General features: G+C 40.5%; 1 protein-coding gene across 1 annotated transcript in view; it reads left to right on the top strand.

The window, feature by feature from the left end:
* PSTPIP2 (proline-serine-threonine phosphatase interacting protein 2) overlaps nucleotides 1-25,287 on the top strand; it is a 75,738-nt gene that overhangs the window by 22,087 nt on the left and 28,364 nt on the right. The window contains exon 2 of the mRNA XM_033087851.1: nucleotides 16,250-16,350. Within this exon, the coding sequence (XP_032943742.1) occupies nucleotides 16,250-16,350 (101 nt within the window). The remainder of the gene's footprint in view (nucleotides 1-16,249; nucleotides 16,351-25,287) is intronic.

The raw sequence follows: 25,287 nt of genomic DNA, 5'->3' as shown, positions 1-25,287 counted from the left end.
ATGGTTGCCAAATTGGGATTAAAAGTTTTTAGCAACTTTATTGAAGAATAATTGACATAATAAACTGCCCATGTTTAAAGTATACAATTTAATAGGTTTTGACATGTGTATATCACTGATGAAACCATCACCACAATTATGGTATCGAACACACCCATCACCCCAGAAGGTTCCTCTTGCCCTTTTGAAATCCCTCTTATCAGTCTCTCCCCAGGCAACCAGTGATGTGTTTTCTATCACTATAGATCAGCTGCATTTTCTAGAATTTACATAACTGAAACACAGGAAGTATTTACTCTTCTTTTTTGGCCTGGCTTCTTTCATTTATCATAATTATTTTGAGATTCATTTATGCTGTGTGATTAATAGTTTGTTCTTTTTAATTACTGAATAATATTTCACTTTATGGACATATAATTGTTTATCCATTGACCTGTCGATGGACTTTTTTTGGCTATTACAAATAAAGCTGCTATGGACATTCATGTACAAGTCTTTGTACGGCGGTTTTCTGATTCTACCTATATAATAATACAGTTGGCATCCTGCTGTGAGGGAGAGCCTCCCCTCTTTGTATGGATTCATGGACTCTTATTCTATGCAATGGATTATAAAAGGGTACCATCATTTTTCACCTGGATGCTCAAATTGTCCTAGATTTGGACAGTGGGGAGCCCCTTTCACTGGATCCTGTGTCTGAGATCCTCTGTCCTTTTGACATATCCCCATCATTCTTTGTTTTCTGGCACAAGATGTTACAGGCTTAATAGATAATTTCTCTGCCCCAGTCCTGGAATCTGCCATTCTTCCAAAGAACCCTGGTTCCTTTTAGTAGAGACTTGTGTTTAGAAACCCATCTTTGTGCTCTAGCTATGGTCATTGCCACTCGGATGTCATTGTTTCTAGGGTCTCTCAACTGGCAGAGCGAGGAAATAGGCGTGCGCGTAATGATAGTCCCAATTCCATTCCAACGCCACAGGGTCATTCCACCCTTCTCCCACTTGTTATATTTTCCCATCCCTTCCAGTGGTGTGCTGCTAAATGTTTAACAACCGCTCTCCAGTGGTTTTAAAACTCTGATTGCAGCATTTGCCAGTTTCCATGGTGTAAAAACTCTCCATGGCCAGTTTCAAGCCACCGACTTGACATCACTGAACAAGGAGTTAGGAAGAGGTGTGTACAACTCGTTCTCAGTTACTGGAGTGAGCCAGGTCTAGCCTGCCCCTCCTTCCTTTTCTAAGAGAAACCTGAGTCCCATTATCCACAATATATTTAGTCCTTTATGCAGTCCAAAGCTACAGAGAAAGTTGTTTCAGAATTGCTAACCCATGCCATTGTGAAAAACAAACTAGAGTTTCATATGTGTACTTCTTTTTGTCTTAGGCTGAAAGGATACAGTCAAGACTGTGTACAAAAGTTAGTTGGGTTAGTTCTCCATTCCTCTCCTTCAGTGTGGTTATTTATTTATTTATTTTCATTTGCAATGAGGTCAGGTTCATTCGTTTTTGTTTGTATTCCATTTTTTTTAATTAAAATTTATTGGGGTGACAATTGTTAGTAAAGTTACATAGAATTCAGGTGTATAATTCTGTAATACATCATCTATATATCACATTGTGTGTTCACCACGCAGAGTCAGTTCTCTTTCCATCACCATATATTTTGCATTCCATATCCACAAATATGCAAAGAGGTTCCCCCCATCCTTGCATATTTGTTTCTAGTATTTTCCACTATGTAAAATACTAACATGATTTCAAGTTAGAACAACTCAAAAAAGTGTGCCTAGAGAGGCATCACTGTCCCCCATTCCATTCCACTTCCTATCGTGTCCACTCTGATCCCACCTACCCCTTGTAAGTTACTGATTTCATTACTTTCTGTTTTATCCTCTTTGCCCAAGTAAGCAGATAAATATATATTTTCTCTTCTGTCTTATACAAAAGGGAATACACTATGCAGAATGACCAAAGGCTGAAAACATCTATATTGTTGTTTTATATTTTAGAAGTGAACTTTGATTACTTCTGGGGCATACTAGTGACATAGGTTTATTCAATGAAAAGCAAAAACATGAATCACTGGGAGCAGTGCATCAAAGATGCATGGGCAGGGGTTGATGGAAATGCTGCATTAATGGACCATGTTCGTAGCAGTTTTGCTGAATGCATTCGTCTATGCATTGCTAATCAAGGGCAACACATTAAACATACGATGTCATTGAACATGTTTTGTAATGTAAATAGCAATAAGTCATTTAGTATGTGTATATTTGGCTGTATTTCCAGACTTCATGGTCACACAGCCATTTCTCTCTTTTTTTATTTTTATTTTTATTTTTTTTAATTTATTGGGGTGACAATTGTTAGTAAAATTACATAGATTTCAGGTGTGCAATTCTGTATCACATCATCCATAAATCACACTGTGTGTTCACCACCCAGAGTCAGCTCCCCTTCCATCACCATACATTTGATCCCCCTCACCCTCACTCCCCACCCCCCAACCCCCTTACCCTCTGGTAACCACCAAATTACGTTCCCCAGATTAATTTTCAAACCCGTGGCCATCCTGTGGTCACCGACTGCCCTCCAATCCCCCCATTTCTCTTTTGCCCTTTGCTTTTTTTTCCACTGTAAAATACAGACTGGAAATCCTTCCTTATTTTTTTTTTAATTGGTGCACAGAACTCCATTGTATGGATGTGCCATAGTTCATCAAACACTCCCTTATGTGTGAGAATTTAGGTAGTTTCCAAAATTTTTCAACTACAAACAGTACTGCCATGAAAAACCTGTGCATATGTGTTTGGTTTTGTTGGAGATGTATCTTCGGGATAAGAAGTGGGAAGTTCCTACAACTGGGATAACTGGACCAAGAAGTAGAGACATGTGGTTTGGTTAGATATTGTTGAATTCCCTCTGCTAAAGTTTGAACCAATTTTCATTGTCACCAGCAATATAGGAGAGTGGCTGCTTCCCACGGTCGGCCAGCAAATCTGTTGTCATAGTTAATTTTGCCGTTCTGAGGAGTGAGATAAGGCATCTCAGTTAAGTTTTCATTGTCTTTCTCTTTTTTATGGGTAAGGCTGTATGTTTTTCTATATATTTAGGGAACGGATACACACAATCATCTGTTCATATCTCTTTTTCTGTTTTGGTCCTTTCTCATCAATTTTAAAGCATTATTTATATATAAGGGATATAAGCTGTGATTTTGTTGCAAGTATTTTCTCTTACTTTGTCAGTTGTCTTTTTGTGTTGTTATTATTTTTGCTATGAAAAAGTTTTTATTCTTAGGTGGTCAAATTTATGACTCTTTTCCTGTATTGCATTTTGATTTTAAGTCATAGTTACAAAGCCTTTTTTGAATGTTTACTTCCAGTATTTGTATGGTTTCAGGGTTTTCTGTTTTGTTTTAGATTTTTACCTTTCACTTTTGAAAATTTTAAAACATTTTTTAAAAATTTATTTTTCAATTGCAGTTGATGTACAATGATAGTTTCACATGTACAAAATAGTGGTTAGACATTTATATACCTTACAAAGTGATCACCTTTCATGCTTTTACATTTAGTTCTCTGATCCATTTATCGGATTTATTCTTGTGTATGGTATGGAGCTTGGATCTTTTTTTTCATTTTCTACATGGCTAACAGTTGTTCCAGCACCACTTAAGAAAAAGTCCATTTTTCCCCCAGTGATGTGATTTGCTACCTTTAGTGTATATTAAATTTGTATGCCTACTTGGGTCTATTTCTGGACTTTTATATTCTATTCTACTGGTCTGTTTGAAAATTTATGTACCAGTACTGCACTGTTTTAGTTATGGAGGAATTATAATATGTTTAAATGTCGGGTAGGGCTGCCTTCCCTTCATAACTTTTCTTTCTAGTAGTTTCCTGGCTATTTTTGCATTTCATGTTTTTCATTTGAACTTTGTTTAGTTGCATAAAAAATAATTTGTTGGTATTCTTGTTGAGATAGCATTACATTTATAAATTAACTAAGAACTGACATTTCAATGACTTTGAGTCATCCTATCTAAGAACAAAGAATATCTTTCCATTTGTATTATATCATCTGCAAGTAGAGGTGGTTTTATTTATTTTCCAACTCTTAGGCTTCTAATTGATTTAGCTTCTCAAATTGCATGTTTAATACCTCTAGTATAAAGTAGTAGAGATAAGGGCATTCTTGCCTTGTTCCCCAACTACTGCAAATGCCTCTCATGTTCTTCCTTTAAGTAAGATACTGCTTTAAGCATGAAGTATATATACAGAGGGTGCCAAAAAAATGTATACACATTTTAAGAGAGGAAAAAACTATTAAAATTGTAATACTCAATATATACTGATAAAAGATGAATACAAGTCATGTTTGACTTCTGCAATTACAAGAGGTGTTCAAAGCGGTTACCAGCAGCATCCAGACACTTCTGATGACGGTGAACTACTGCTTGAGCAATGTTGACCAAAGTGTCCACTTGTATACTTGTATACATTTTTTGGCACCCTGGGTATATTTTAATCATCTTAAGAAAGTACTATCAATTCCTATTTTCTTGAGTTTCTTTTAAAATCCGGAATGGGTGTTGAATACTATCAAAGGTTTTTTTTTGGCCTTGCATTACTTTCCTGTGGCTGCTGTAATAAATTACCACAAACTTGGTGGTTTAAAGTACCAGAAATTTAGTCTCTCACGGTTCTGGAGGCCAAAATCACTATCATGAGAATGAAATCAAGGTGGCAGCCAGACTGTGCTCCCTCTGGAGACTCCAGGGGACAATCTAGTCCTTGTTTTTTCCAGCTTCTGGTGGCTGCTGGCATTTCTTGGCTTGTGGCCACATCACTCCAGTCTTGCCTCCGTGGTCACATGCCTTTTCCTCTTCTGTGTCCAATCTCCCTCTGCTTCCCTCTTATAAGAATATTGTGAGTGCATTGAGGGCCCACTCAGATAACCCAGTGTAATCTCCCATCTCAATATCCTTCACTTAATCGTATCTACAAAGACTCTTTTTCCTTATAAGATAAAGCTCATTTTGTCCAGGAATTAAGACCTAGATACCTTTGAGGTGTGTTATTCAGCCTACCATATGCTTCCATGGAGAAAATCATGATATTTCTTCTTAGATTTGTTAAAATGGTTTGTTAGGTTAATGAATATCCTAATATTGAACCAACTTTGCATTCCTGGAATAAATCCCATCTACTCATGGTGTATTCTCAATGTGGCATTGGATTCTTTTTGCTAACATTTTATGTAGTACTTTTTGATTAATATTCCTAAGTGATATGGTCTGTAACTTTTCTATTTTATACTCTATCAAGTTTAAGTATTGAGTTATACTTGCTTTAGGACATTTTCTTTCCTTTCCAATCAGTTTATGGACCTTAGGGACACCTTTTTCCCCCTGAAGGTTTGGTAGAATGTCCTGTGAAAACATCCAGTCCTGTTGTTTTTTTTCTGCTCCTTTAATACTTTCTTTGTTTTTTCTATGAACATTGGCTTGTTTAAGCTTTCTGTCTCAAATGGGGTTAATTTTGATATTTGATGTGTTTTTCAGAATAGTCTAATCTGTTAGTCTTTTCTTTTATGTTCTAAGCTTGGAATCATACCTAGGAAAATCTCTTACCTCAATTAAGAATATATGTAAAGTGAGTTTCAACTCTGCCTGTACCTCTCAGTAACCTTGAACCAATCACTTTTTCTCAGATCATGGCATTTCCAGAACCAGTAAATAAAAAATTATAAATCCTTAAAAAAAAAAAAAGAATATATGTAAAGAATCTATTCTATATTTTCATCTTACGTGTTTCTGATTTCCATGTTTAGACCTTTAATTCATCAGAGATTTATTTTAGACTATGATGTTAGAAAGGGCTTTATATTTTGTTTTTGGCGAAATGGACAGTCATTGTCATAATAACATTTATTGAATGAGCCATCCTTTGATATTTGGTTTTGAATGCTTTCTTTATCATGTGTTAAATCTCCATATGTACATAAGGCCATTTCTGGACTGTTGTTTGTGTTTTATTTACCTGATTATCAATTGTCAATATCAGTAGCATACTTTAAAAATTTTTGGTTACTCTGTATGTTTTTTGTAGGTAGAGTAAGTCCTCACTCATTAATTACTTTTTCAACATTTTATGGGTTACTTTTATTTACCCACTTTTCTAGGTGGCTTTTAGAATTAACTTAAATTTAAAAAGAACCCCCATTAGGATTTTGATTTTGATTGAAATAATTTTAGCTTTATAGATTTATTTGGGGACAATGGAGTCTTTCCAAAACTGGATTTTCCCATCTTGGACAAGGATATATTTCTAAATGTATTGAGATCATTCTGTTTTTTGATAATGTTTTATAGTTTTCTTTCTTTTTTTAATTAAAGTTTATTGGGGTGACAATTGTTGGTAAAGTTACATAGATTTCAGGTGTACAATTCTGTGATACATCATCTATATATCACACTGTGTGTTCACCACCCAGAGTCAGTTCTCTTTCCATCACCATATATTTGATCGTTTTCTTTCAAAAAGGCTTATTCCTAGGTATTTTATAAGTTTTGTTGGCACTGTGAATAGGACTTTGTATTTTAAATTGCACTTTTAATGGTTATTGACATATAAGAAAGCAATTACTTAAAAAACAATAATTAACTTCCTAGCTTTTTATTTGATATCTCTGGTTTCCTAAGTAGATTCTGGTGTCTTCGAGAAATAATGACAATTTCTGATCTTTTGCCTCTGTCTGGAGTGAGAAAATGGGAAAGGTGTTATCCTGGAAGTGAATGGCATTTACAGGACTTTAGAACTGGGCAGAACTGTTTTTTTCTTCCAGTTTCACTGTGGGAGCTTTGGCCGTGCCTAGGGACAGTTCTGGTCTTCATGTTCTGGCCAGGGGCCTGCTGCAGGGTGGAGTCCTCACCAACTGTGGCTTTGGCACAAATGTCAGAATCAGCTGCTCTGTTTCTACCCGGAGTGGGGCAAGGCACTGGCCGAGTTCCCGGTGTCCTACAAACACCCTCCCCATGTTTCCATGACTGCTTCAGTTTCCAGCCCTTAACTGATTTGAGCTCAATGTTTTCTAGGACTTTGTTGGGAAAGTTTGTGGAATTTCTTCTGTTTCACGTGGGTTGAAATACTTGCTTCCAACCTCTGTCCCTCTAGTCCCATCTGCTTTTTCTGTTACAGAAATCCCTACAAATCTCCAGCTTCTTCATTGGGCCCATCCCTATTTTCTGTGGTTGCTATGGGTCTTTTGTTATTTTAGTGGGGCCTGGGCACAAATGAGGGAGAAAGAAAATACTTCAATTTGCTATCTTTAAGGGATGGAGGTAGGGAGAAAGACGTGAGATTATAAAAGGAATATAAGTGTATTATAGAATATTTAGAAAACACAGAAACATTCTAAGAAGAGAATTGCTTTCATTATTTTGGTGCATATCCTTCTAGTCATTGTTTTTTTTCTAACAGTGTTGAATTACACAGTTACTTTCTCAGGTTTTCTTTCACTTAATATATTTTCAGTGGAGCAGAATTGCCGTTTTAGTTTACCTGCTGACTTGGCAGGAGGGACATTTAGACATGTGAAAATGTCAAATGTGGATCCAGGCTAGACAGAGCTGTGGTGTCTGAGTGAGGGCTATAGAAGGTGAGAAGGCGCACTGGACTCATGGAACAGGCTGGAGTGGGACCTGCGTTGGGGTTTCATTCTTGCCTTCACAATCCACAGAGAAGGCTTAAGGACACAACCATTGTAGTGACTTTGACTTCAGGCTTAGGTAAACATGGCTGAAAACACTGCTGGCAGTGTCCTTATCCCTTGCTGAGGTATCTGACACATTTCCAGCTGCTTCCACAGATGACAACATACATATTTTTTGAGTAGCTACATTTATTTCACTGTTGTCTTCTTTCAATGAAGAGATTCCCATGGTCTAAACACATAGGCCTTTTTGCTTTTGTGGCCTGGTCTTGAAAATTTCGAATGTGTCTTCCTTAATTCCTTTAGTTTTTGAAGCATTTCACCAACTCAAACCACGTGATCTCATTTTATCCTTCCAGTAATCCCCATTTTACAATCTAGTTAGTTAGCATTAAGAGAGATTGAGCTATTAACTCAAAGTCACATAGCTTGGGTATGGCAGAATTAGGACTCAAACCTAGTCTGGCTTAAATTCTGGGTGTGTACCATTCATTTTGTAAAATAAAACTTTTATTTATGTTAAGTGTGTTTTTCCAGAACCCATCAGCTCCAAGTCAAGTAGTTGTTTCTATCTAGTTGTGGAGGACGCAGCTCACAGTGGCCCATATGGGGATTGAACCGGCAACCTTCTTGTTAAGAGCACCGCGCTCTAACCAACTGAGCTAACTGGCCACCTCTGTGTCCCATTTTAAATTGCAGGAAAATGGACTGACAAAAAACTAGATGTGGTCCTTGTTCTCCAATAAGAGAAGCTGTGTGGTTGAGTGGTTTAAGAATGCAAAATTTAGTCTGTCTCAGAATACAGATTTTGATCCTTAGTTTCCTGTCCTATAAAATGAAGATAATAATGACACCTTTGTTCTAAGAATTAAACAATATATTTCATGTAAAATACTTGGTATATTGTTTGGAATACCGCAAATATTCAATGTGTATTAGACCTAATTGTTAATAATAATGAACAATAATTAATTTGCAGACAAGGTAAATTTGATCCATTTGGTTTTACCTCTCTGGGTGAAAGAGGTAGGAAAGAAAGATCAAGGTTGAGAGCATAGGGAGATAAAATGAAGCCCTCAGTCTTTATTCCAAGTCTACTGTTAGCATATATCTTTTCATAAGTAACAGAGATTTGGATAGTATTATTGGTTGAGAGTTGAGTTCTTTCACTGTGGTTGGAAGCAGTAATAAGGAGAACATCTCTTTTTAGTATCTTATTTTTCTCTAGCTGTAAAACATGGAAATTGCTCTTGTCTCACTGTGTTTATGGGACATTTTATGGTCCTTTAATGCAAAGTGCAACACACTTATGCATCATATGCCCAGGAGTCAAACACAACCTTTGTATATAATATGCAAAGTCAACGCGTCCTCTTCCCTGTTCTGTGCTTCGCACAGAGAGGCATCAATGAAAATTTGCATTTTTTACTCAGAATCAGAGGTTTGAAAATTCAACGCAAACCATGGAGAGTCTTCTCTGCCCTCTTCTCTCGTGCCCTTTCCTAGCTGTCATTCCCTCACTGCCCCGTTCTGCTGTGTTCTCTAGTTCCATGTGCATGTATCCTGCTTTCTTCCTGCAGCCGGCTCCTCTAGGCAGGAACCACAGAATTTCTGTGGCAGCGGTTCTCAAATGGCATTATGGTCACTTGGAAGGAGTGTAAAAAGCGGAGATTTCTCTACCCCAGGTTCAGAATCAGCAAGTCTGGGTGGGATCTAGAGGGTCTGCATGTTTACCAAGGTGATTCTGGCATAGGTGGTCCTTGGAGCCCATGTCTGGAGAAACTCGATGTAGCAGACATCATGATGGGGTGGGTCTGAGATGCAGCACAGAAGCAGATGTGGGGATGCTCTGGTGGCAGCACCTGTAATTCCAATGGCGGCTGCGGGTGCTGTGCTTCCCCTCTGCCTCTACACCTTCTGCCAGAGGCCGTGTGGTGGAAAGGGATCCTGGAAACAAGTTCTCAGGGACTTCTTCATCAGGGAACCCAGGGCTCCGGGCTGGGCAGGAAGGAGGGGTCTGTGTGCTTTGACTGAGTGGGTGAAACCCGCCTCGAGCATTAGAACTAGGGTGAGGAAGCTGGCAGGCAGCCCACGTACATTTCTCCTTCTCTGAACCCACACCCCACCTGGTCTGAGCTGCCCGCGGGCGTGCTCAAGACAAGACTGTTTTTGTTATTCTTTGGCTCACACATCTGCCGGGTGTGTCACAGATGTGCTCACTACTGGATCTGGTCTTTTTTTTTTTTTTTTTGGTCTTAAAAAATGTAAGTGGCTTAATGGTTAAAGTACAAATCCATTGATTCAAACGTGAATGCTCTTTATTTAACCTCTTTATCATTTAAGCATTTTTAAACCTTACATACTGGGTCTTTGGGAGGTTTGCTAGATAGGGGCTTTGGATCAGCTCACCCTTTTTTCATTTCCCGCCTCACCCAGACCTCCAAGACTAGATCCATTTCCATGTCTTAGCTTCTCTTATTCCTTCTAGTGATGGCCTCCCTCCCATTCATTATTCCTGTGAATCCTAATCAGCTTTTTTTTTCTCTTAGTTTTTTTGGGGGCATTATTTATATAAGATAAAACACACAGATCAATGAATTTTGCAAACTGCATACATCTGTAAAGTCCACACCTTTATAGAAAGATCTTGATAGGAAAGTAGGTCACATGGGTGTCTGCATTTCTACGTTTTAGGAAGTTCACTCACGGCCCCTTCCAATCCACCCTCAGTGTCTCGCCGACTCAGGCAACCACTGTTCTTATGATTTTTTTTTTTAACCATAAAAATTTGTCCTAGAACTGCTTGCCTATTCTAGAACTTCACATAAATGGGATCATACAGTAAATACGTTTTGTGTCTAGCATCTTTCACTAGTATAATGTTTTTGAGATTCATCCATGTTTTTTCATATATCAGTAGTTCTTTATTTTTTTAATGCTGATTAGTATCCCATTGTATGAATATGCCACAAATTGCTTATCATTCATCCATGGCTAGAAATTTGGATTGTTTCCAGTTTTTGGCTACAGTGAATAAAACTCCTATGAACATTCCTGTACAAATCTTTTTGTGGACTTATGTTTTCATTTCACTGGGTAAAAAAAAAAATGCTCAGTAATAGAACGTGAGGTATGTGTGTGTTTCACTTTTTGAGAAATCGCCATTTTTCAAAATGATGGTACCAGTTTTACACTCTCATCAGTAGTGCGTGAGTTCTGATAGTTCAATCTCCTCACCTACATTCAATGTTGACTTTTTAATTTTGGCTGTTTTAGTGGGCATGAAGTAGATATCATTGTGACTTTCCTGTCTTGTTAAGTGACTGTTCATGAACTTTTTGGTCAAAGGAATATCTTTTATGAAGTATCTTTTTATAAAGTGTTTATGAAGTTCAAGTATTCTCAGTTTTATTGGGTTGCTTATATTTTTATTACTAATTTGTTGGAGTTATTTAAATATTCTGGATACTAGTCTTTTGACAGATATATATATGTATTATGAATATTTTCTCCCAACCTGTGGCTTGCCATTTAATTTTCTTAACAATTTCTTTTGATGAGCAGGGGTTTTTAATTTTGATGAAGTCTAATTTTTAAGTTTTCTTTGGAGTTCATATTTTTGGTGTCCTAGAAATAACTCAAAGGTATTTTCTTATTTTTTTCTTTTGAAAAGTTTATTTGTGTATTTTAGTTTTACCTTTGAGTCTGTGACTCATCTCAAATTAATTTTTGTATATAGTGTGAAGAATGAGTAGAAGCTCTTTTCTCCCAAAGGTTTATGTAGTTGTTCCAGGACCATTTGCTGAAAAGACTGTAATCATTTTCCCATTGAATCGTTTCGGCATCTTTGTTGAAAGTATTGATAAGTGAGTCTATTTCTAGTTTCTGTTCTGTGCCATTGGTGTATTTATCTATCCTGAGGTTAGTACCATACTGTTTTGATTACTGTAACTTCATAGAAAATTTTGAAGTCAGGTGGTGTGAATACTCCAGGTTTGTTATCTTTAAAAAATTGTTTTGCCTGTTCTAGGTTCTTTGTAACTCCACATAAATTTTAGGCTAACTTGCAAATTTCTACAGAAAAGACTTTTGGGATTTGGATGGCATTGTGTTGAATCTATAGATCAATTTGAAGAAAATCAACATTTTAATAATATTTACTCTTTCAATCCACAAACATGGTATATATCTGCCTTTATGAGGTCTTTCATTTCTTTCCGCAATGCTTTGTAATTTTCAGTGAAGAACTCTTGTATAACCTCTTAAGTATTTATTCCTGAATATTTTGTATATTTTATGCCATTGTAAATGATGTTCAAGTATTATTATTATTATTTTGCCACTGGTATGTAGAAATACAATTGATTTTTGTACGTGGACCTTGTAAAATTTATTTATTAGTTCTAGTAATTTTTTTTGGTAAATTTCCTAAGATTTTCTATGTATACATTAATGCTGTCTGCAAGTAAAGGCAGTTTTACTTTTTTCTTTCCAATATACAGAGGGTGCCAAAAAAATGCACACACATTTTAAGAAAGGAAAAACCTGTATTAAAATTGTAATACTCAATATATACCAATAACAAAAGATGAATACAAGTCATGTATATACATTTTTTTGGCACCTCCAGTACAGGCCCTTTATTTCTTTTTCTCGCCTTATTTCTTGCCTATTTCCACCTTATTAGGAGGAAAGTGTTCAGTCTTTCACCATTAAGTAGATTGGTAGCTGTAGATTTTTGGAGATGCCTTTTGTCAGATTGAGAACATTGGTATTTTGTGTTTTCTTTTTCCTCACTCTCTTGTTTTTCAATCAACTTGGATATGGGTTTATCTATTTTATTAATCTTTTCAAATGACCAACTTTTTTTTCATTTATTTTCTCTATTGTGTGTCCATTTCTATTTTATTGTGTTTATCTATTTTTATTTCCTCCCTTCTACGTACAATAGGTTTAATTTGTTTTCCTTTTCCAGCTCTATATGGTCACTATTTTTAAAACCTTTTTTTCTTTTCTAATGTAAGCATGTAGAGCTATAAACTTCCATATGGTATAAGCGCTGTTTTGCTGCATCTCACAGATTTTGATGTGTTGTTTTCTTCACTATCAGTTGGTTTGAAATATTTTCTGATTTCTTGGGTGAATCCCAGTCATTTTAAAAGACTCAATTTAAAACTTATTTCTTTTCTTTTCTGATGACCCTAGTTCATTCTCTCTTTTCTACCTCATTTGTCATATCTTATATACTATTTTAGTCTCTAATTTTCCTTGTGCATACACCTTGTTTTATGTACCTGTTTTTTACTGAATCCCTAAATGAGTAATAGGCGCCCTGGTTGCAAGAACTCTATCTTATGCTGGCTCTGCAGCCTTTTCAGTTCCTTGTCTGTAGTTGGTATACAGTTAACAGACATTTCTCAAGCAACATTAAGGTAGAAATTACTGTGGGTGATAAAGGTTGGGTATAATCCAGATACTCTTTAAGAAGTTAACTAATTTTTTAAAAGCTGTTCAGTAAAGACACAAGATAATGTATAATAAGAGCCAAATGAGAGGAGCAGGCATACAACACTCCAGGCATTCAGAAGAAGGAGAAGAGAGTATAGGGTGAATTATTTGAGGAAGACTTCAGAGAGGAAATGGGATTTGAACTGGCCCTGAGCAGAGGTGAGATTTAAGTGAAGAGGAGATGCCGTTCCCATTGTCGGAGGGAAAAGCCTGTGCAAATGTCGTGGAGTGGAAATGTACACTGCTTATTTGGAGGACAGGGAAGAAAAAAGCTGAGGAAGAGAAGTAAGATATAATGTGTAGAGGGCTCTGATTACCAAGCCAAAGATACTGGGTTTATGGTTTGGCATACTCACTTCTGATGGCAGGTCTATAATGCCATCTTGGTGCTCAGGTAGCGTTCTTTCCTAGTTGGCCCTCCTGTTTTGACTTCTGCCAGTCAGAGGTTACCACCCATGCTCTGTGAGTAACATAGGAAGGAGTTTCCAGGCCACGTCCTCCACAACTTTGAACTTGGCCTTGGGCACTCTTTGTTTTCTCTTGGGGATTTCTTGTCTTTGTTGCCTCTGTAGCCCCGTCAGTCCTCTGAAGCAGCAATTCTGATTTTTTAAGGCTGGCAGCCAAGAGGCCTGGTGATTTGGTTTGTTTCTAGGAAAACTTGGTCTAGCTCCACCCTCCCTGTCTAGCTCGAAGAATGTCTGCACCCTAAATTATGAAAAAGGAAACCACCTTTTCCAAATGAGTATCATAAAACAAAGAACCCACTGTCTTTCTCTGGGAAGAGCAAAGCACTTCTTTCTATAAACCATCATTGATATTGACCCTCTGGACCTATTCATTCACGCAAGAGTTTTTGTTTTCTCTTCTAACGTATCTGGCTGAGAACATGCTGGGCATTTCTATCCTAGAGAAGTTTACTAGTTAAGCTGAATTTTTTTTGGGGGGGTATGTGTGCAGGAGTGGTCCAAGACATGGAAGAAGCCACAGTCACTTGAAGTAAGCCTGGAACAGCAAGGCTACTCATGTGGGGGACACCAAACAGCAAATTCAGGAGCTGAGCATTTGGAGAATCCAGAGCAGGGAGCATTGGAGCTACTCAGAGAAGGCTTCCAGAAAACTTGGGGTTTGCGGGCTAGATTTGGGGGTAATATAAACATCATCTTAGAGTTATCACTGAGCACTGCATTTTGGGGGGCAGTAAGCAGCCTACCTGCTGGGACAGAAGAGTGAGTATGGAGGGGGTGGGTGGGGAAGTGAAGCTTTGGTGGGCGCTATTTCTTTAGGCTTCCCAAGGCTTTCATTTATGCTCAAACCACAGCCAGAACCCATGGAATTAAATGTATTTTTAACTTCGATTTATCTATATGCCCAAGGGTAAAATTTATTATAATAATTGTTTTAAAACTGCAGTGAGTTACGGCCAGTTTAGTTAACGAATGCCATTTTGAAATCAGGCTCAGACCTTGGTCCTGCCAGGTTTCTTTGGGACCACTGTCTGGTCAGCCAGGCCATGACTAGTGGCAACAAAGGGCAGAGAGGAATCCTGCTTTTTCTGGTAGAGAGGTCCTTCTGGTGTCCCCCACCACTACTCAACAGCCACTCCTCCCTCTGCAGACTGGGGGCTGGGAAGGGATGGTCTGCCTTGGCTGGGTTGGGAGTGGGGGAGCTCAGATCTCCCAGAACAGGGCACTTTCCGAGGCAGCCAAACGACCCCCCCCACTCCCCCACCCCCACCCCTCCACCCCCACTGAAGGACTGGAATCTGAGTTATGCAACCTTTTGTACTATAGAAACCAGATTCATTAGGGGACACTTTAGGGGATATTCTTTAGAACCCCTGAGCTTTTGGTTTGGGGAGCTGAGGGGACTTCGATTTTTTTTTCCCCTTCTTCCACCTCCCTGCCCCTACACTCACCGCAGTTCAAGCTGTTGTTTCTCAGTCTGGTTGTGTAGGACACAGGCCACAGGCCTATGCTGGGATTATGAGCCTCGTGCGAGCCCCCCCCAGGCAGTCAGTTGCCAGGCGTCGGTAAGGCCACTCATGGCAGCTCACAGTAGACCACACCTGTAGCAGCACACGGTACTCATGGCAGCCCAGAGTCAGGGAGAGCCGTTGTTCTATATTAGCTGTAGAGGGCACAGCTCACTGGCTCATGTGGGAATCGAACCGGCGACCTCGGTATTAGGAACACAGCGCTCCAACCACCTGAGCCACCGGGCCGGCCCTGAGACTTTGATTTTTAAAATACACTGCATCTGTGCTCTACTGCTTTGAGAGACTTAGGCAACTTCCTCCAACCTCGGAGCACATAGTAGAATAAAATAGGAACACACTGCTAATTTAAAATTAAAAAAAAAGATCCTTTTCCACAAGTTGGGCCCAGTGACCTATGCAGAGCATGCTGGCTGGTGGGCTCCCCTCTGTGCTTCCCCATGGAAAGCCAGCTTCCCTCTCCCACTCCTGGGGCCTGGCTCCTGGCTCCTGGCTCAAGGTTGCTTGGCCTTTGCAGCCATACCTTCCACCCTCAGATGGGGCTTATTGGCTATGGGAAGAGATGTCATGGTCAAGTTTTGTGACATGTTTAAGGACAAAGCGAACCTTGTATAGCCCCTGTTAAAAGGGGCCTGTAGTGTGAGAGAGTTCCCGTGCAGCAGGATGAAGGAGCACTCCGCAGAAGGCTGGATGGAGAGTGGGCCCGATTCCTGTTCTCAGTCCTGGACTGATGCAGGGCCCAGGTGGGGGCCCGGACTGGGGCCTGAGCCAGGGCAGCTCCTTCATCCATGTGCCTCTCAATCCTCTGTCACTTCCTTCCTGTTTTGTGGTCCTTCAGTTTCATAACTTTAGAAACCCTTCCACAGCTCTTTGCGTTCTTACTTCTTCTATTTTGTTCGTTTTGGTCACATATGTCTTGGAGGTAATGACGCATTTCAGGAACTTCCCATTGCCAGCTTCCCCCAGCGCTTCAGGCCTCAGGGCTTCTGTCTGCACTGCTCCTGGTCTGACACGCTGTCGTTTTCTTCACCAGAGTCCAGACATTCTCAGCACCGTTGGCTATGACAGCATCATCCAGCATCTGAACAATGGCCGCAAGAACTGCAAAGAGTTTGAAGACTTTTTAAAAGAAAGGTACATGCTGTTTCCTCTCCGAAGACAGAGGGGAGGACAAAATGCTCCCATACAAACAAGGAACAAGTCACTGTTTCTTGTTTGTGTTTAATGGTTCACAAGACCCTTTGCTGTACGTTATGGAAAAATCCCCAAGCACTAAATGGTATCTTTGTCCTAAAGTTCTTAGAAACCAGTTGGAGTGAAGCAGCAAACAAAATATAACAAAACATTAAGTTGTGTGATACCCATGGCACTGAAAGACCTCACGGGAGAGGGAGACTGTGGAGCACAGGCCAAAAAAGGGGGTGGGGTGGGCTTCATGGAGGAGGAGATCCTTGAGGTGGCCCTTGGTGGGTGAGGTGGATTTGACAGGTGGAGGTATCCAGATATCTGTGGGGGAACAGCAAACTTGGAGATGAGAATGAGAATGACCCATGTGGCGGAGGGGGGTGGGGCAGTGCCTGCCTCAGAGACCACTGGGGGTCAGGGAGCAGTGACAAAAATACAGGACACATCATAGCACTCCAGAGGGAAGCAGAGCTTGGTGGTAGGGAGAGCTGGCTTGGTTCAGAGGATTTTTTTCCCCCTTTTATTTTTTTTTTTAATGGATAAAATGTTTTTTTTTTTTTTTTTTAATTCTATACTTAATGGTGTGAGTTCATTTTGTGGAAATCTTATTCATCCAGAATACTCCATTTCCCAGTGATTCTGGATAAAGGAGTTGCTTTAGGGGAATTTTTGGCCAAAGATGCACTCCGTTGGTGGGTCCCAATATAATTAACGGGTCCTATTTGTCAGGCAGTGAGTGAGAGACTCATATTTTGGAGATGCAGGCATCAAAGTGTTTTCAGTCAAGTCTCCTTATTTTCTATTCAAGAGAACATTAGGTCACAGCGAGCTCACACGGATGGTGTGGCCTCTCTCCTTGAACTGATTCGAAGGCCACTCTGTGCATCTCAGGAGGCGTGGACAGAGAGAGGTCTGTCCACTGCCAGGCTCCATGGAGCTGGTCACTGCACCTCCTCCCCTGAGGGATCAGCCTCTCTCTTCTACACAAGATGGTTGAAGGTGGTGACATCAAGTTACAACTTTCCTTTCTCTTGGTGGGCACTGGAGGCAGGCTTCCTCCTTTTTTCAACAGAGCTCTGTCAAAGTAGCAAGCAATCAAGTGGTCCATGACCAGGCAGGAGATAGAGACACAGGACACCCCTTGCTTTTGTGTTCCTTTAGTTAGGGCTTTTGTTAGGGCTTTTATACATTTTTTCCTGGAAATGAAAGAGCCTTGCCATTCATCCATGAAGGAGGTGTTGGTTAATGGCCGAAGCTTCCACTACCCAGGCAGGACCGTCCAAGGGTCCCCTGGCACAATGGGATGGTGGTATAAATCAGCAGTGTTCACATTTTTTTTTGAATGTAACCCTCAGTAGAAATACATTTTACCACGTGAAACCTATGTAACTTTACTAACCATTGTCACCCCAATAAACTTTAATTAAAAAAAAAAAAGTAGGGGCTGGCCCAGTGGCTCAGGTGGTTGAAGCGCAGTGCCCCTAACGCTGAGGTCACCAGTTCGATTCCCACATGGGCCAGTGAGCTGCGCCCTCTACAGCTAAGATTATGAACAACACCCTCCCTGGAGCTGGGCTGCCGTGAGCGGCCGGTGGCCAGTGTGAGTGGCCGGCAGCTGGTGAGAGCTGCCGTGAGCTGCCGTGAGTGGGCGACCAGTGACCGACTGCCCCAGCCAGGGGGAGCGCAAGGCTCATAACACCAGCAGGGGTCAAGGAGCTGTGTCCTACACAACTAGACTGAGAAACAATGGCTTGAACTGGAGTTGGGGGGGGAGAGGCAGAAGAAGCGGGGAGAAAAGTTAAAAAAAGAAAAAGAAAGCAATTTTACACTGTCACCCAGTACATACATGCATAAAAAAAAGTTTAATTAAACATTACTACCCTATAATTTATGCAGTTCTCTTTAATTAAAAAATGCTAGTCATGACCCATTGAATTGATTTATAGTTCCCAAGTGGGTTATGATCCACAGTTTGAAAAACGCAAGTCCAAATAGAACCCAGAAGCTAAGACCTCACTATTACAATGTTTCACAAAAATATATGGGAAAGAGGAAAAAAATACATGTACATTAAAAAGGATTATATATTTATACTGTATTTCTAGTATATGGTCATTTTTCTCCAGGAGTTTCAGAGTAACTGAAACCAGTCCCATGTGCTCTGATTTTGAGGAAGAACCTGCTGGCATCAGGTCAGAGAGTCAGATCTGTATGTACGCCCTGAGTGTGGGCATTTGGGGCACCTGAGCAAGGAGCCTGCCTGGTCTTTGGTTTTCCTTTCCTGGCAGTGTGCTTGCGTGAAGGAGGCTGCTGCCGCTGAGGAGAGAGTACCCATGTCCTCACCGTGTCCGGTCCAGGGATGACTCGTGTGAAGAAGTACCGTCCTCTTCAGGTTTTGGGGGGTCCAGCCTTTCCTCTTGCTCTGAGGAGGGTGAGGTGCTTGTGGGACCTGGAACTTGGTCTGTTGAGTCTGGGCCATAGTCTGATGTTGCTGACGTGTCCTCCTTGGGTCTTGAGCATTATTTTACTGAACTGCCGTAAATGTCATGTGGAACCCTGGCGTATCCATATGGGCTAGAGGCAAAACACATACAAACCTGGGCAAAGATAACAGCCGTCTGTCACAATTGTTTATTATTTTGAGTTCATCAAGTGTGATGCACATACATTTATAAAAATTTTATATTATGTGGCTAAATATGCCTTATATCCTAGTTTTGGGACATCCCCACCCAAAGTGTCAAAGTCCTACCATAGACCTCTCTGGAATTTCTGGTGACTTAACCTGCCCGGGAACAACAAAGGGAAGGGACAGATACTGCACCTCGAGCGTGAACACTGTCCCCTGGATGGAATCCGGGACTATGACCCTCCATGCCACATTTTACCTCCATTATGGAAACTAGGAAGTATCCTTTTCCTTGCTTATACCCTGATAGATTGCAGTCAATCCATTTACCCTCATTTGAGGATGGACAGAACAATCACCCCAATGCAAGGTGTAGTGTCAGATGCTGCCCTGGAGTGGGCAGGAGTGCTCCTGATCTTTCATCTGTGTTGCTGATCCCTGGGCCATGTCTTAGCACATGCTCTGTAGCTGATCAGTCCCCAGTAAGTCCTGGATGACTTATTGTAACATAGCAAGTAAGTAACAAAACAGAGTAACAAACAATCCATCAGCAAATTGCAAGTTTGCCTTGTTTACCCTTCTACCAGCTAGAGAGGCATGATGAGAAAGATGATGACCATTGTATCAACGTCTGAGTAGCTACATAATAACAGCCACATATGAAGCATTTGCTATGTGCAGTGCTAGGAGCTTTGTCTCAGTACCTCTATTACTGTAACGTTGGAGTTTATACATTCCTTTGAAATATTCCCCTTTGACGCACATCAACTGCATGAGGTATTATTATCTCCATTGTCTTTGCAGGGAACTGTAGCTTTTTAAATGAGGTTTGATAAGTAATTTACCTGGGAACCTAGAAAGTGACAGAATCTAGAACAGCTCCAAAGGTCTCACTCAGACCCTGTATTTATGACTCATCAAGTCTGGGCCGAAGGATAGGATGGGTTTGTTTCCAGCACAGAGACCTTCTCTCCCTCTCCCTTTTCTTCTGTTTCATACATTCTTACTCATTACACGACTCTCTCTGTTCCAGCCAGACTGGTTTATTAGGAAGCATACTTTGGGTGTCTCTGCCTCTACATCTTTACTCCATTATTTCTCCACCTGGAATGTCCTTTGTCCTCGATGCCTAAGTAAATCCTCCTCATCCTTTAAAGTCCAGGTTGGGGTGGCTGGTTAGCTCAGTTGGTTAGTGCATGGTGCTGGTAGCACCAAGTTTGCCAGTTCGCTCCCCGCATGGGCCCTCCTTAAAAAACAAATAAATAAATAAAGTCCAGGTCAAATTTTCCTCTTTTTTTCTTTAAAGGAAGCATTCTACCAAACACTCCAGTCTGAGGTCATCCACAGGGTAACAATTAAAATGAACCTATCTTGTCCCTGGTAGCCCAAGCCTCAGATGGGGCCAGACATTACATACTGAGCTCTTGCTCTGAGCAGCAAATGAGAAATATGAAAACGAGGACAATCATACTGCAGAGGATAGCTGGGGGGTGAGTAAGTGTGATTTATTCACAGTTGCCATTGATCGAAGGTGTGCTAGATACAAGCAAGCTACTGTGTATTTTGCATATGTTATAGCTCATTTAATTCTCATAAAAACCCTGTATGGCAAGTTTTATCATCCCTATTTTACAATTGAAGAAACTGAGGTTCAGGGAGGTGATGTGACTTGCCTAAGGTCAGACAGGTAATCAGGGATGGATCTGGTTTCAAACTTAGGAAAATTGGCCCCTGGATCTGTGCGGTTAACCACTCCAGTATGCCTCATACCCTACCTGGTAAACAATAAGTGGTGGGTAAAGGGTCCCCATTGCTAATATTGTTACATTAACCCTAGAAGGTAGGTAGGGAATATATCATTAGCTCCATTTTACAGATAAGAAATGTGAGGTTTAGTAGGGGTTTCAATGACTTACCAAGATTACAAAAGCCATAAGTAATGAAGCCAGGATTTCTATTAACCCCATGTCTAATGGTTTTTCCCACTTTACTTAATGGTCTCCTAAGATGACTGGGTATATTCTCTGAAAGGGGGTTTCTCCAGGAACTTGGTGGCCAAGTCAGCTTTCTTAATAGTGTGTTGCAACACAGTCCCGAGTAGGGAGGAGGGAAGCATGTTGTAGAACTTTTATGCCTGGAATTCTGAACCATTTGTAGGTTAGCAGTTATACCTAGAGACTGGGGGATCCCCAGCCCCAGTGCCTTGGGACTCTGTGCTCTTTCCATGAGCTCCTGTACATTCCAGAGTTCCTTTTTAGGGTGAGGTCAGCTTGCCCTGGTTACAGATCTCATTCTGGGATTCTCACAATGGGTCAGCTATCTCTCAGGATGGGCTTAAGAAGGACAGATTGCCAGGGTGGGAATGACAGATTTCCTTAGACGTTAGCATCCTGTGGTCAAGTTACAGTCAAGCCACTGTGTACTGCATGAGTTTCCAAGGGCTCTCGTAATAAATTGCCACAATCTGTGTGGCTTGAAACAACATAAACTTATTCTCTCAATCTAGAGGCCAGAAATCCAAAATCAAGATGTCTGTAAGATTATGCTCTCATGAAAGCTCTAGGAGAGAGTCTGTTCCATGTCTTTTTCTTAGTTTCTAGTGTTGCTGGAAATCCTTGGTGCTCTTTGGTTTGCAGCTGCTGACTCCAGTCTCTTCTTCCATCGTCACATGACATTCTTCTTTTGAGTCTTCCTGCCATATTCTTATAAGGACACCAGCCATATTGGGTTAAAGGTCCAACCTACTCCAGTGTAAGCTCAACTAATTACATCTGCAACGATCCAATTTCCAAATAAAGTCGTGTTCTGAAATACTGGGGGTAAGGACTTTAACATCTTTTTGGAAGGAGGGGGATATAATTCAACCCATGACATTAACATGTACCCAATGTACCCGTACCCAATGGAATGGGCTAGAAGCTGAGATCTACAAGGGAAGTAGAGTACTGGGATGAGAGGCCAGACACCTGAGTCTTCTAACCCTGGCTTCCTCAGTAGCCAGTGGTGGTACTAATCAAGGGCCTACACCTTTCTCAGTTTCCTCCTCTGTAAAACAAAGGGGTTGTATTAGATGTTCTATAAGCTCCCCTCTGGATCTAACAACGTTGTCCTTTTCAAAGAATTGATAATTCAGGCAAGGTACTGTGCTTGGCATATACAGCAAAAATGAGCAAGATATCTAAGTGTCAGGTTTTATAGCAAAAGGATTTCCTCTTACACACCCACTCTGACCTTGGAGCTGCCTGGAGCACTGGGTTGAGGATCATCCTGAGGGAATGCAGACCTGATGGAAAAGGCCAGATCTGACAGCGTTTGCTGTGGGTCACTGAAGGGGAAATGGCACATGAATTATGCCTGGTGTGGGAGTTTGAATAGGGGAGGGGTAAACGTGAGCTGGAGTTTTCAGGGAGGGCTTTGTGAAGGAAGTGTAGGCAGCTAAATGCTTAGAGGAATAGTATTCCCTCTTCTGTTTCCTCTACTGTTTTGTACATTTTCATCATGGCCCTCGTTACCTGCTGGTGAACGAAAGTATTGGTTTACATCTCTCCCCTGACCGGATTATGAGCTCCTCTAGGCAGCTCTCGTGTTTCAGTCATCTCTATATTCTCCTAATATGATGCCTGGCACATAGTCAATGTTTAATAAATGACAAACTGATGAACAGATGAGAGGGAAAATGTGGATAGATGGTAGAAGGGCGATCTAGGTAAAGGCTTATCTTTTCCAGGATAATTTTTGCGAAGTCCTAGATTCCTTCATTGGCTACAGGCCCCTAGACTCCACTACTTTCCAATTGCTGGGGAAATATCTTCTCAATTTCATGGTTGTTCCCCTGATTTTATGAGGATGACGCTGTAGTTTCACCTCCATTAAAGCCCCTGCTTTCTCCAAAGAGCATACCATTGTGCTTACTGGGACTCATTACTCCCCAGGTTCTAGGACTTTCCATGGGGCTCAGATGCTGTCTATGGTGTGTTCCGATTCATGGTACCTTCATCTCATAAGAAAGGGATTCAGTAATTTCTCTTCCTAGAAACCACAAAAGATTATTGAGAAGTTTTTTTTTTTTTTTTTAATAGTTTTTATTTAGTTAGTTGTTTAATCCTTCTTGCCTTCTCTCCACCCAGCCACCCTCCACTCCAAGGAGACTTTTTTTTTTAATTGGGGAATATTGGGGAACAGTGTGTTTCTCCAGGGTCCATCAGCTCCAAGCCATTGTCCTTCAATCTAGTTGTGGAGGGCGCAGCTCAGCTCCAAGTCCAGTCGCCGTTTTCAATCTTTAGTTGCAGGGGGCGCAGCCCACCATCCTGTGCGGCAGTTGAACCGGCAACCTTGTTGTTGGGAGTTCACGTTCTAACCAACTGAGACATCTGGCCAGCCCGAGAAGTCTTAATGAATATAATCCTGAAAGGAGAAAATACATGCACATTTTAAATATGCTCATATGAATATTTTAGTGAAAATGGCCTTAACATCTTTTTACATGTAAAAATATTAAATGTTCATTGTAGAGTGTCATAAATTTTTATGTAGATATGCTAATCCAGTCCTCCCTTATCTGTGGTTATGCTTTCTGCGGTTTCGTTTACCCATGGTCAACCACAGTCCAAAAATATGAAATAGAAAATTCCAGAAATAAACAGTTTATAAATTTTATATTGCACGCTGTTCTGAGTAGAGTGATGAAATCTCACACTGTCCTGCTCCATCCCAGGAGCCTGGGACATGAATTATCCCTTTGTCCAGCATATCCATGCTGTATACATTCCCTGCCTGTTAGTTGCTTAGTAACTATCTCGGTTATCAGATTGACTATTATGGCACCACAGTACTTGTGTTCAAGTAACTGTGTTTTTACTTAATAATGGCCCCAAAGTGCAAGAGTAGTGATGGTGGCAATTCAAGTATGCCAGGAAGAAGCCATAAAGTGCTTCCTTTAAGTGAAAAGGTATGTATATATAAGAAAAAACGTATTATATATAGGATTTGATGCTATCCATGGTTTCAGGTGTCCACTTGGGATCTTGGAGATCCCTGGGGAGAAGGGGGAGACTACTGTGTTGTGAACAGAGATTCAGAAAGGTAGAAATACTGTAGTTTCTAGGGAGTTAAACTGCATCCTTTCTTACAATTAGAGTCACTTTCAGGTGCGTTTCACTCTACATTACTAGGAGCTGGCAAAATTTTTAGAAATAGAATCCAAGAGTAAAGGCTCAAGAAAAAACAGGATTCTTGCTCAAACTGTAGTAGTGAAGGTAGTGAAGGGAAGTACGATATAAGATCAGAAGGGCATGAAGGAGAATGCACTTTCTTAGTCTTAGAGCAAATAGATAAGGTTGCCCATGGTACCCAGAGCAAGATGAACACAAATGACACCACAACCATGCAAAAATACCTTGACCAACAAAAGGAAGGGTGGCAGAGAGGGAGGGAAAAAGGGGGGAGGGAAGGGGAAGGAGGAAATATGAAAAAAGGAGCCAAAGAACCACGGCTCATAACAAAAGAACAGATAGACAAAACCAGTCCAACATCTGGGTAACTGATCCCAACTACAAGATTTACCAAAGGAAACAGTAAAAATATTCAGAGGTATAATCCAGGAAAATTTTTATGAAATGAAGAACTACATAGCTCTGAAGGACACACCATAAACTAGGAAACCTTGATAGAGAGTAATCAATATTGATTATGATTACATAAGAATCAACATTAACATACAGCCTGGTTGAGTTATTGAATTGAAGAAAGAACTCTTCAAGTATCCAGGAAGGAAAAACAAAACACAACACAAGGTACCTATACAGAAATGGGCAGCAGGGAACCAGCATGGCCCCGGCTTCTCTACAATAACAGATACTAGTGGAACAACCTCAGCAGAGTTCTGAGAGAAAGTTTAAGAACATTCATTACACCAGGAAGGTTGTCACTCAGATATCAAGGCTACAGATAAATGGTCTCATGTATGAAAGAATTCAAGAAATACTGACCCCTCCCTCCTGCCCCAGAGCCATTTTGGCAAAAGACCACACACAGTGATGAAATTCAGTCAACCAAGAAATGAACCAAAACTCAAAGCTTACAGATGGATAAGCAGTGGTAATGGAACTGGTGGTGAACATCAAACCTATTTAAATAAATAGTTAAGACTAAGCAACCAGGAGGAATTATGATTGGAGAACAGAATGTGTTATAAATACAAATGAAGTAAAAATGTAAAATATGTAGAAGAAGTGGAAGTACAACAGTGCTCACCAGCT

Source organism: Rhinolophus ferrumequinum, chromosome 19 (genome assembly GCF_004115265.2).
Source record: "Rhinolophus ferrumequinum isolate MPI-CBG mRhiFer1 chromosome 19, mRhiFer1_v1.p, whole genome shotgun sequence".
Lineage (NCBI taxonomy): Eukaryota > Metazoa > Chordata > Mammalia > Chiroptera > Rhinolophidae > Rhinolophus > Rhinolophus ferrumequinum.
The sequence above is the reverse complement of the archived record's forward strand: the minus strand, read 5'-3'. Positions and strand labels throughout refer to the sequence as shown.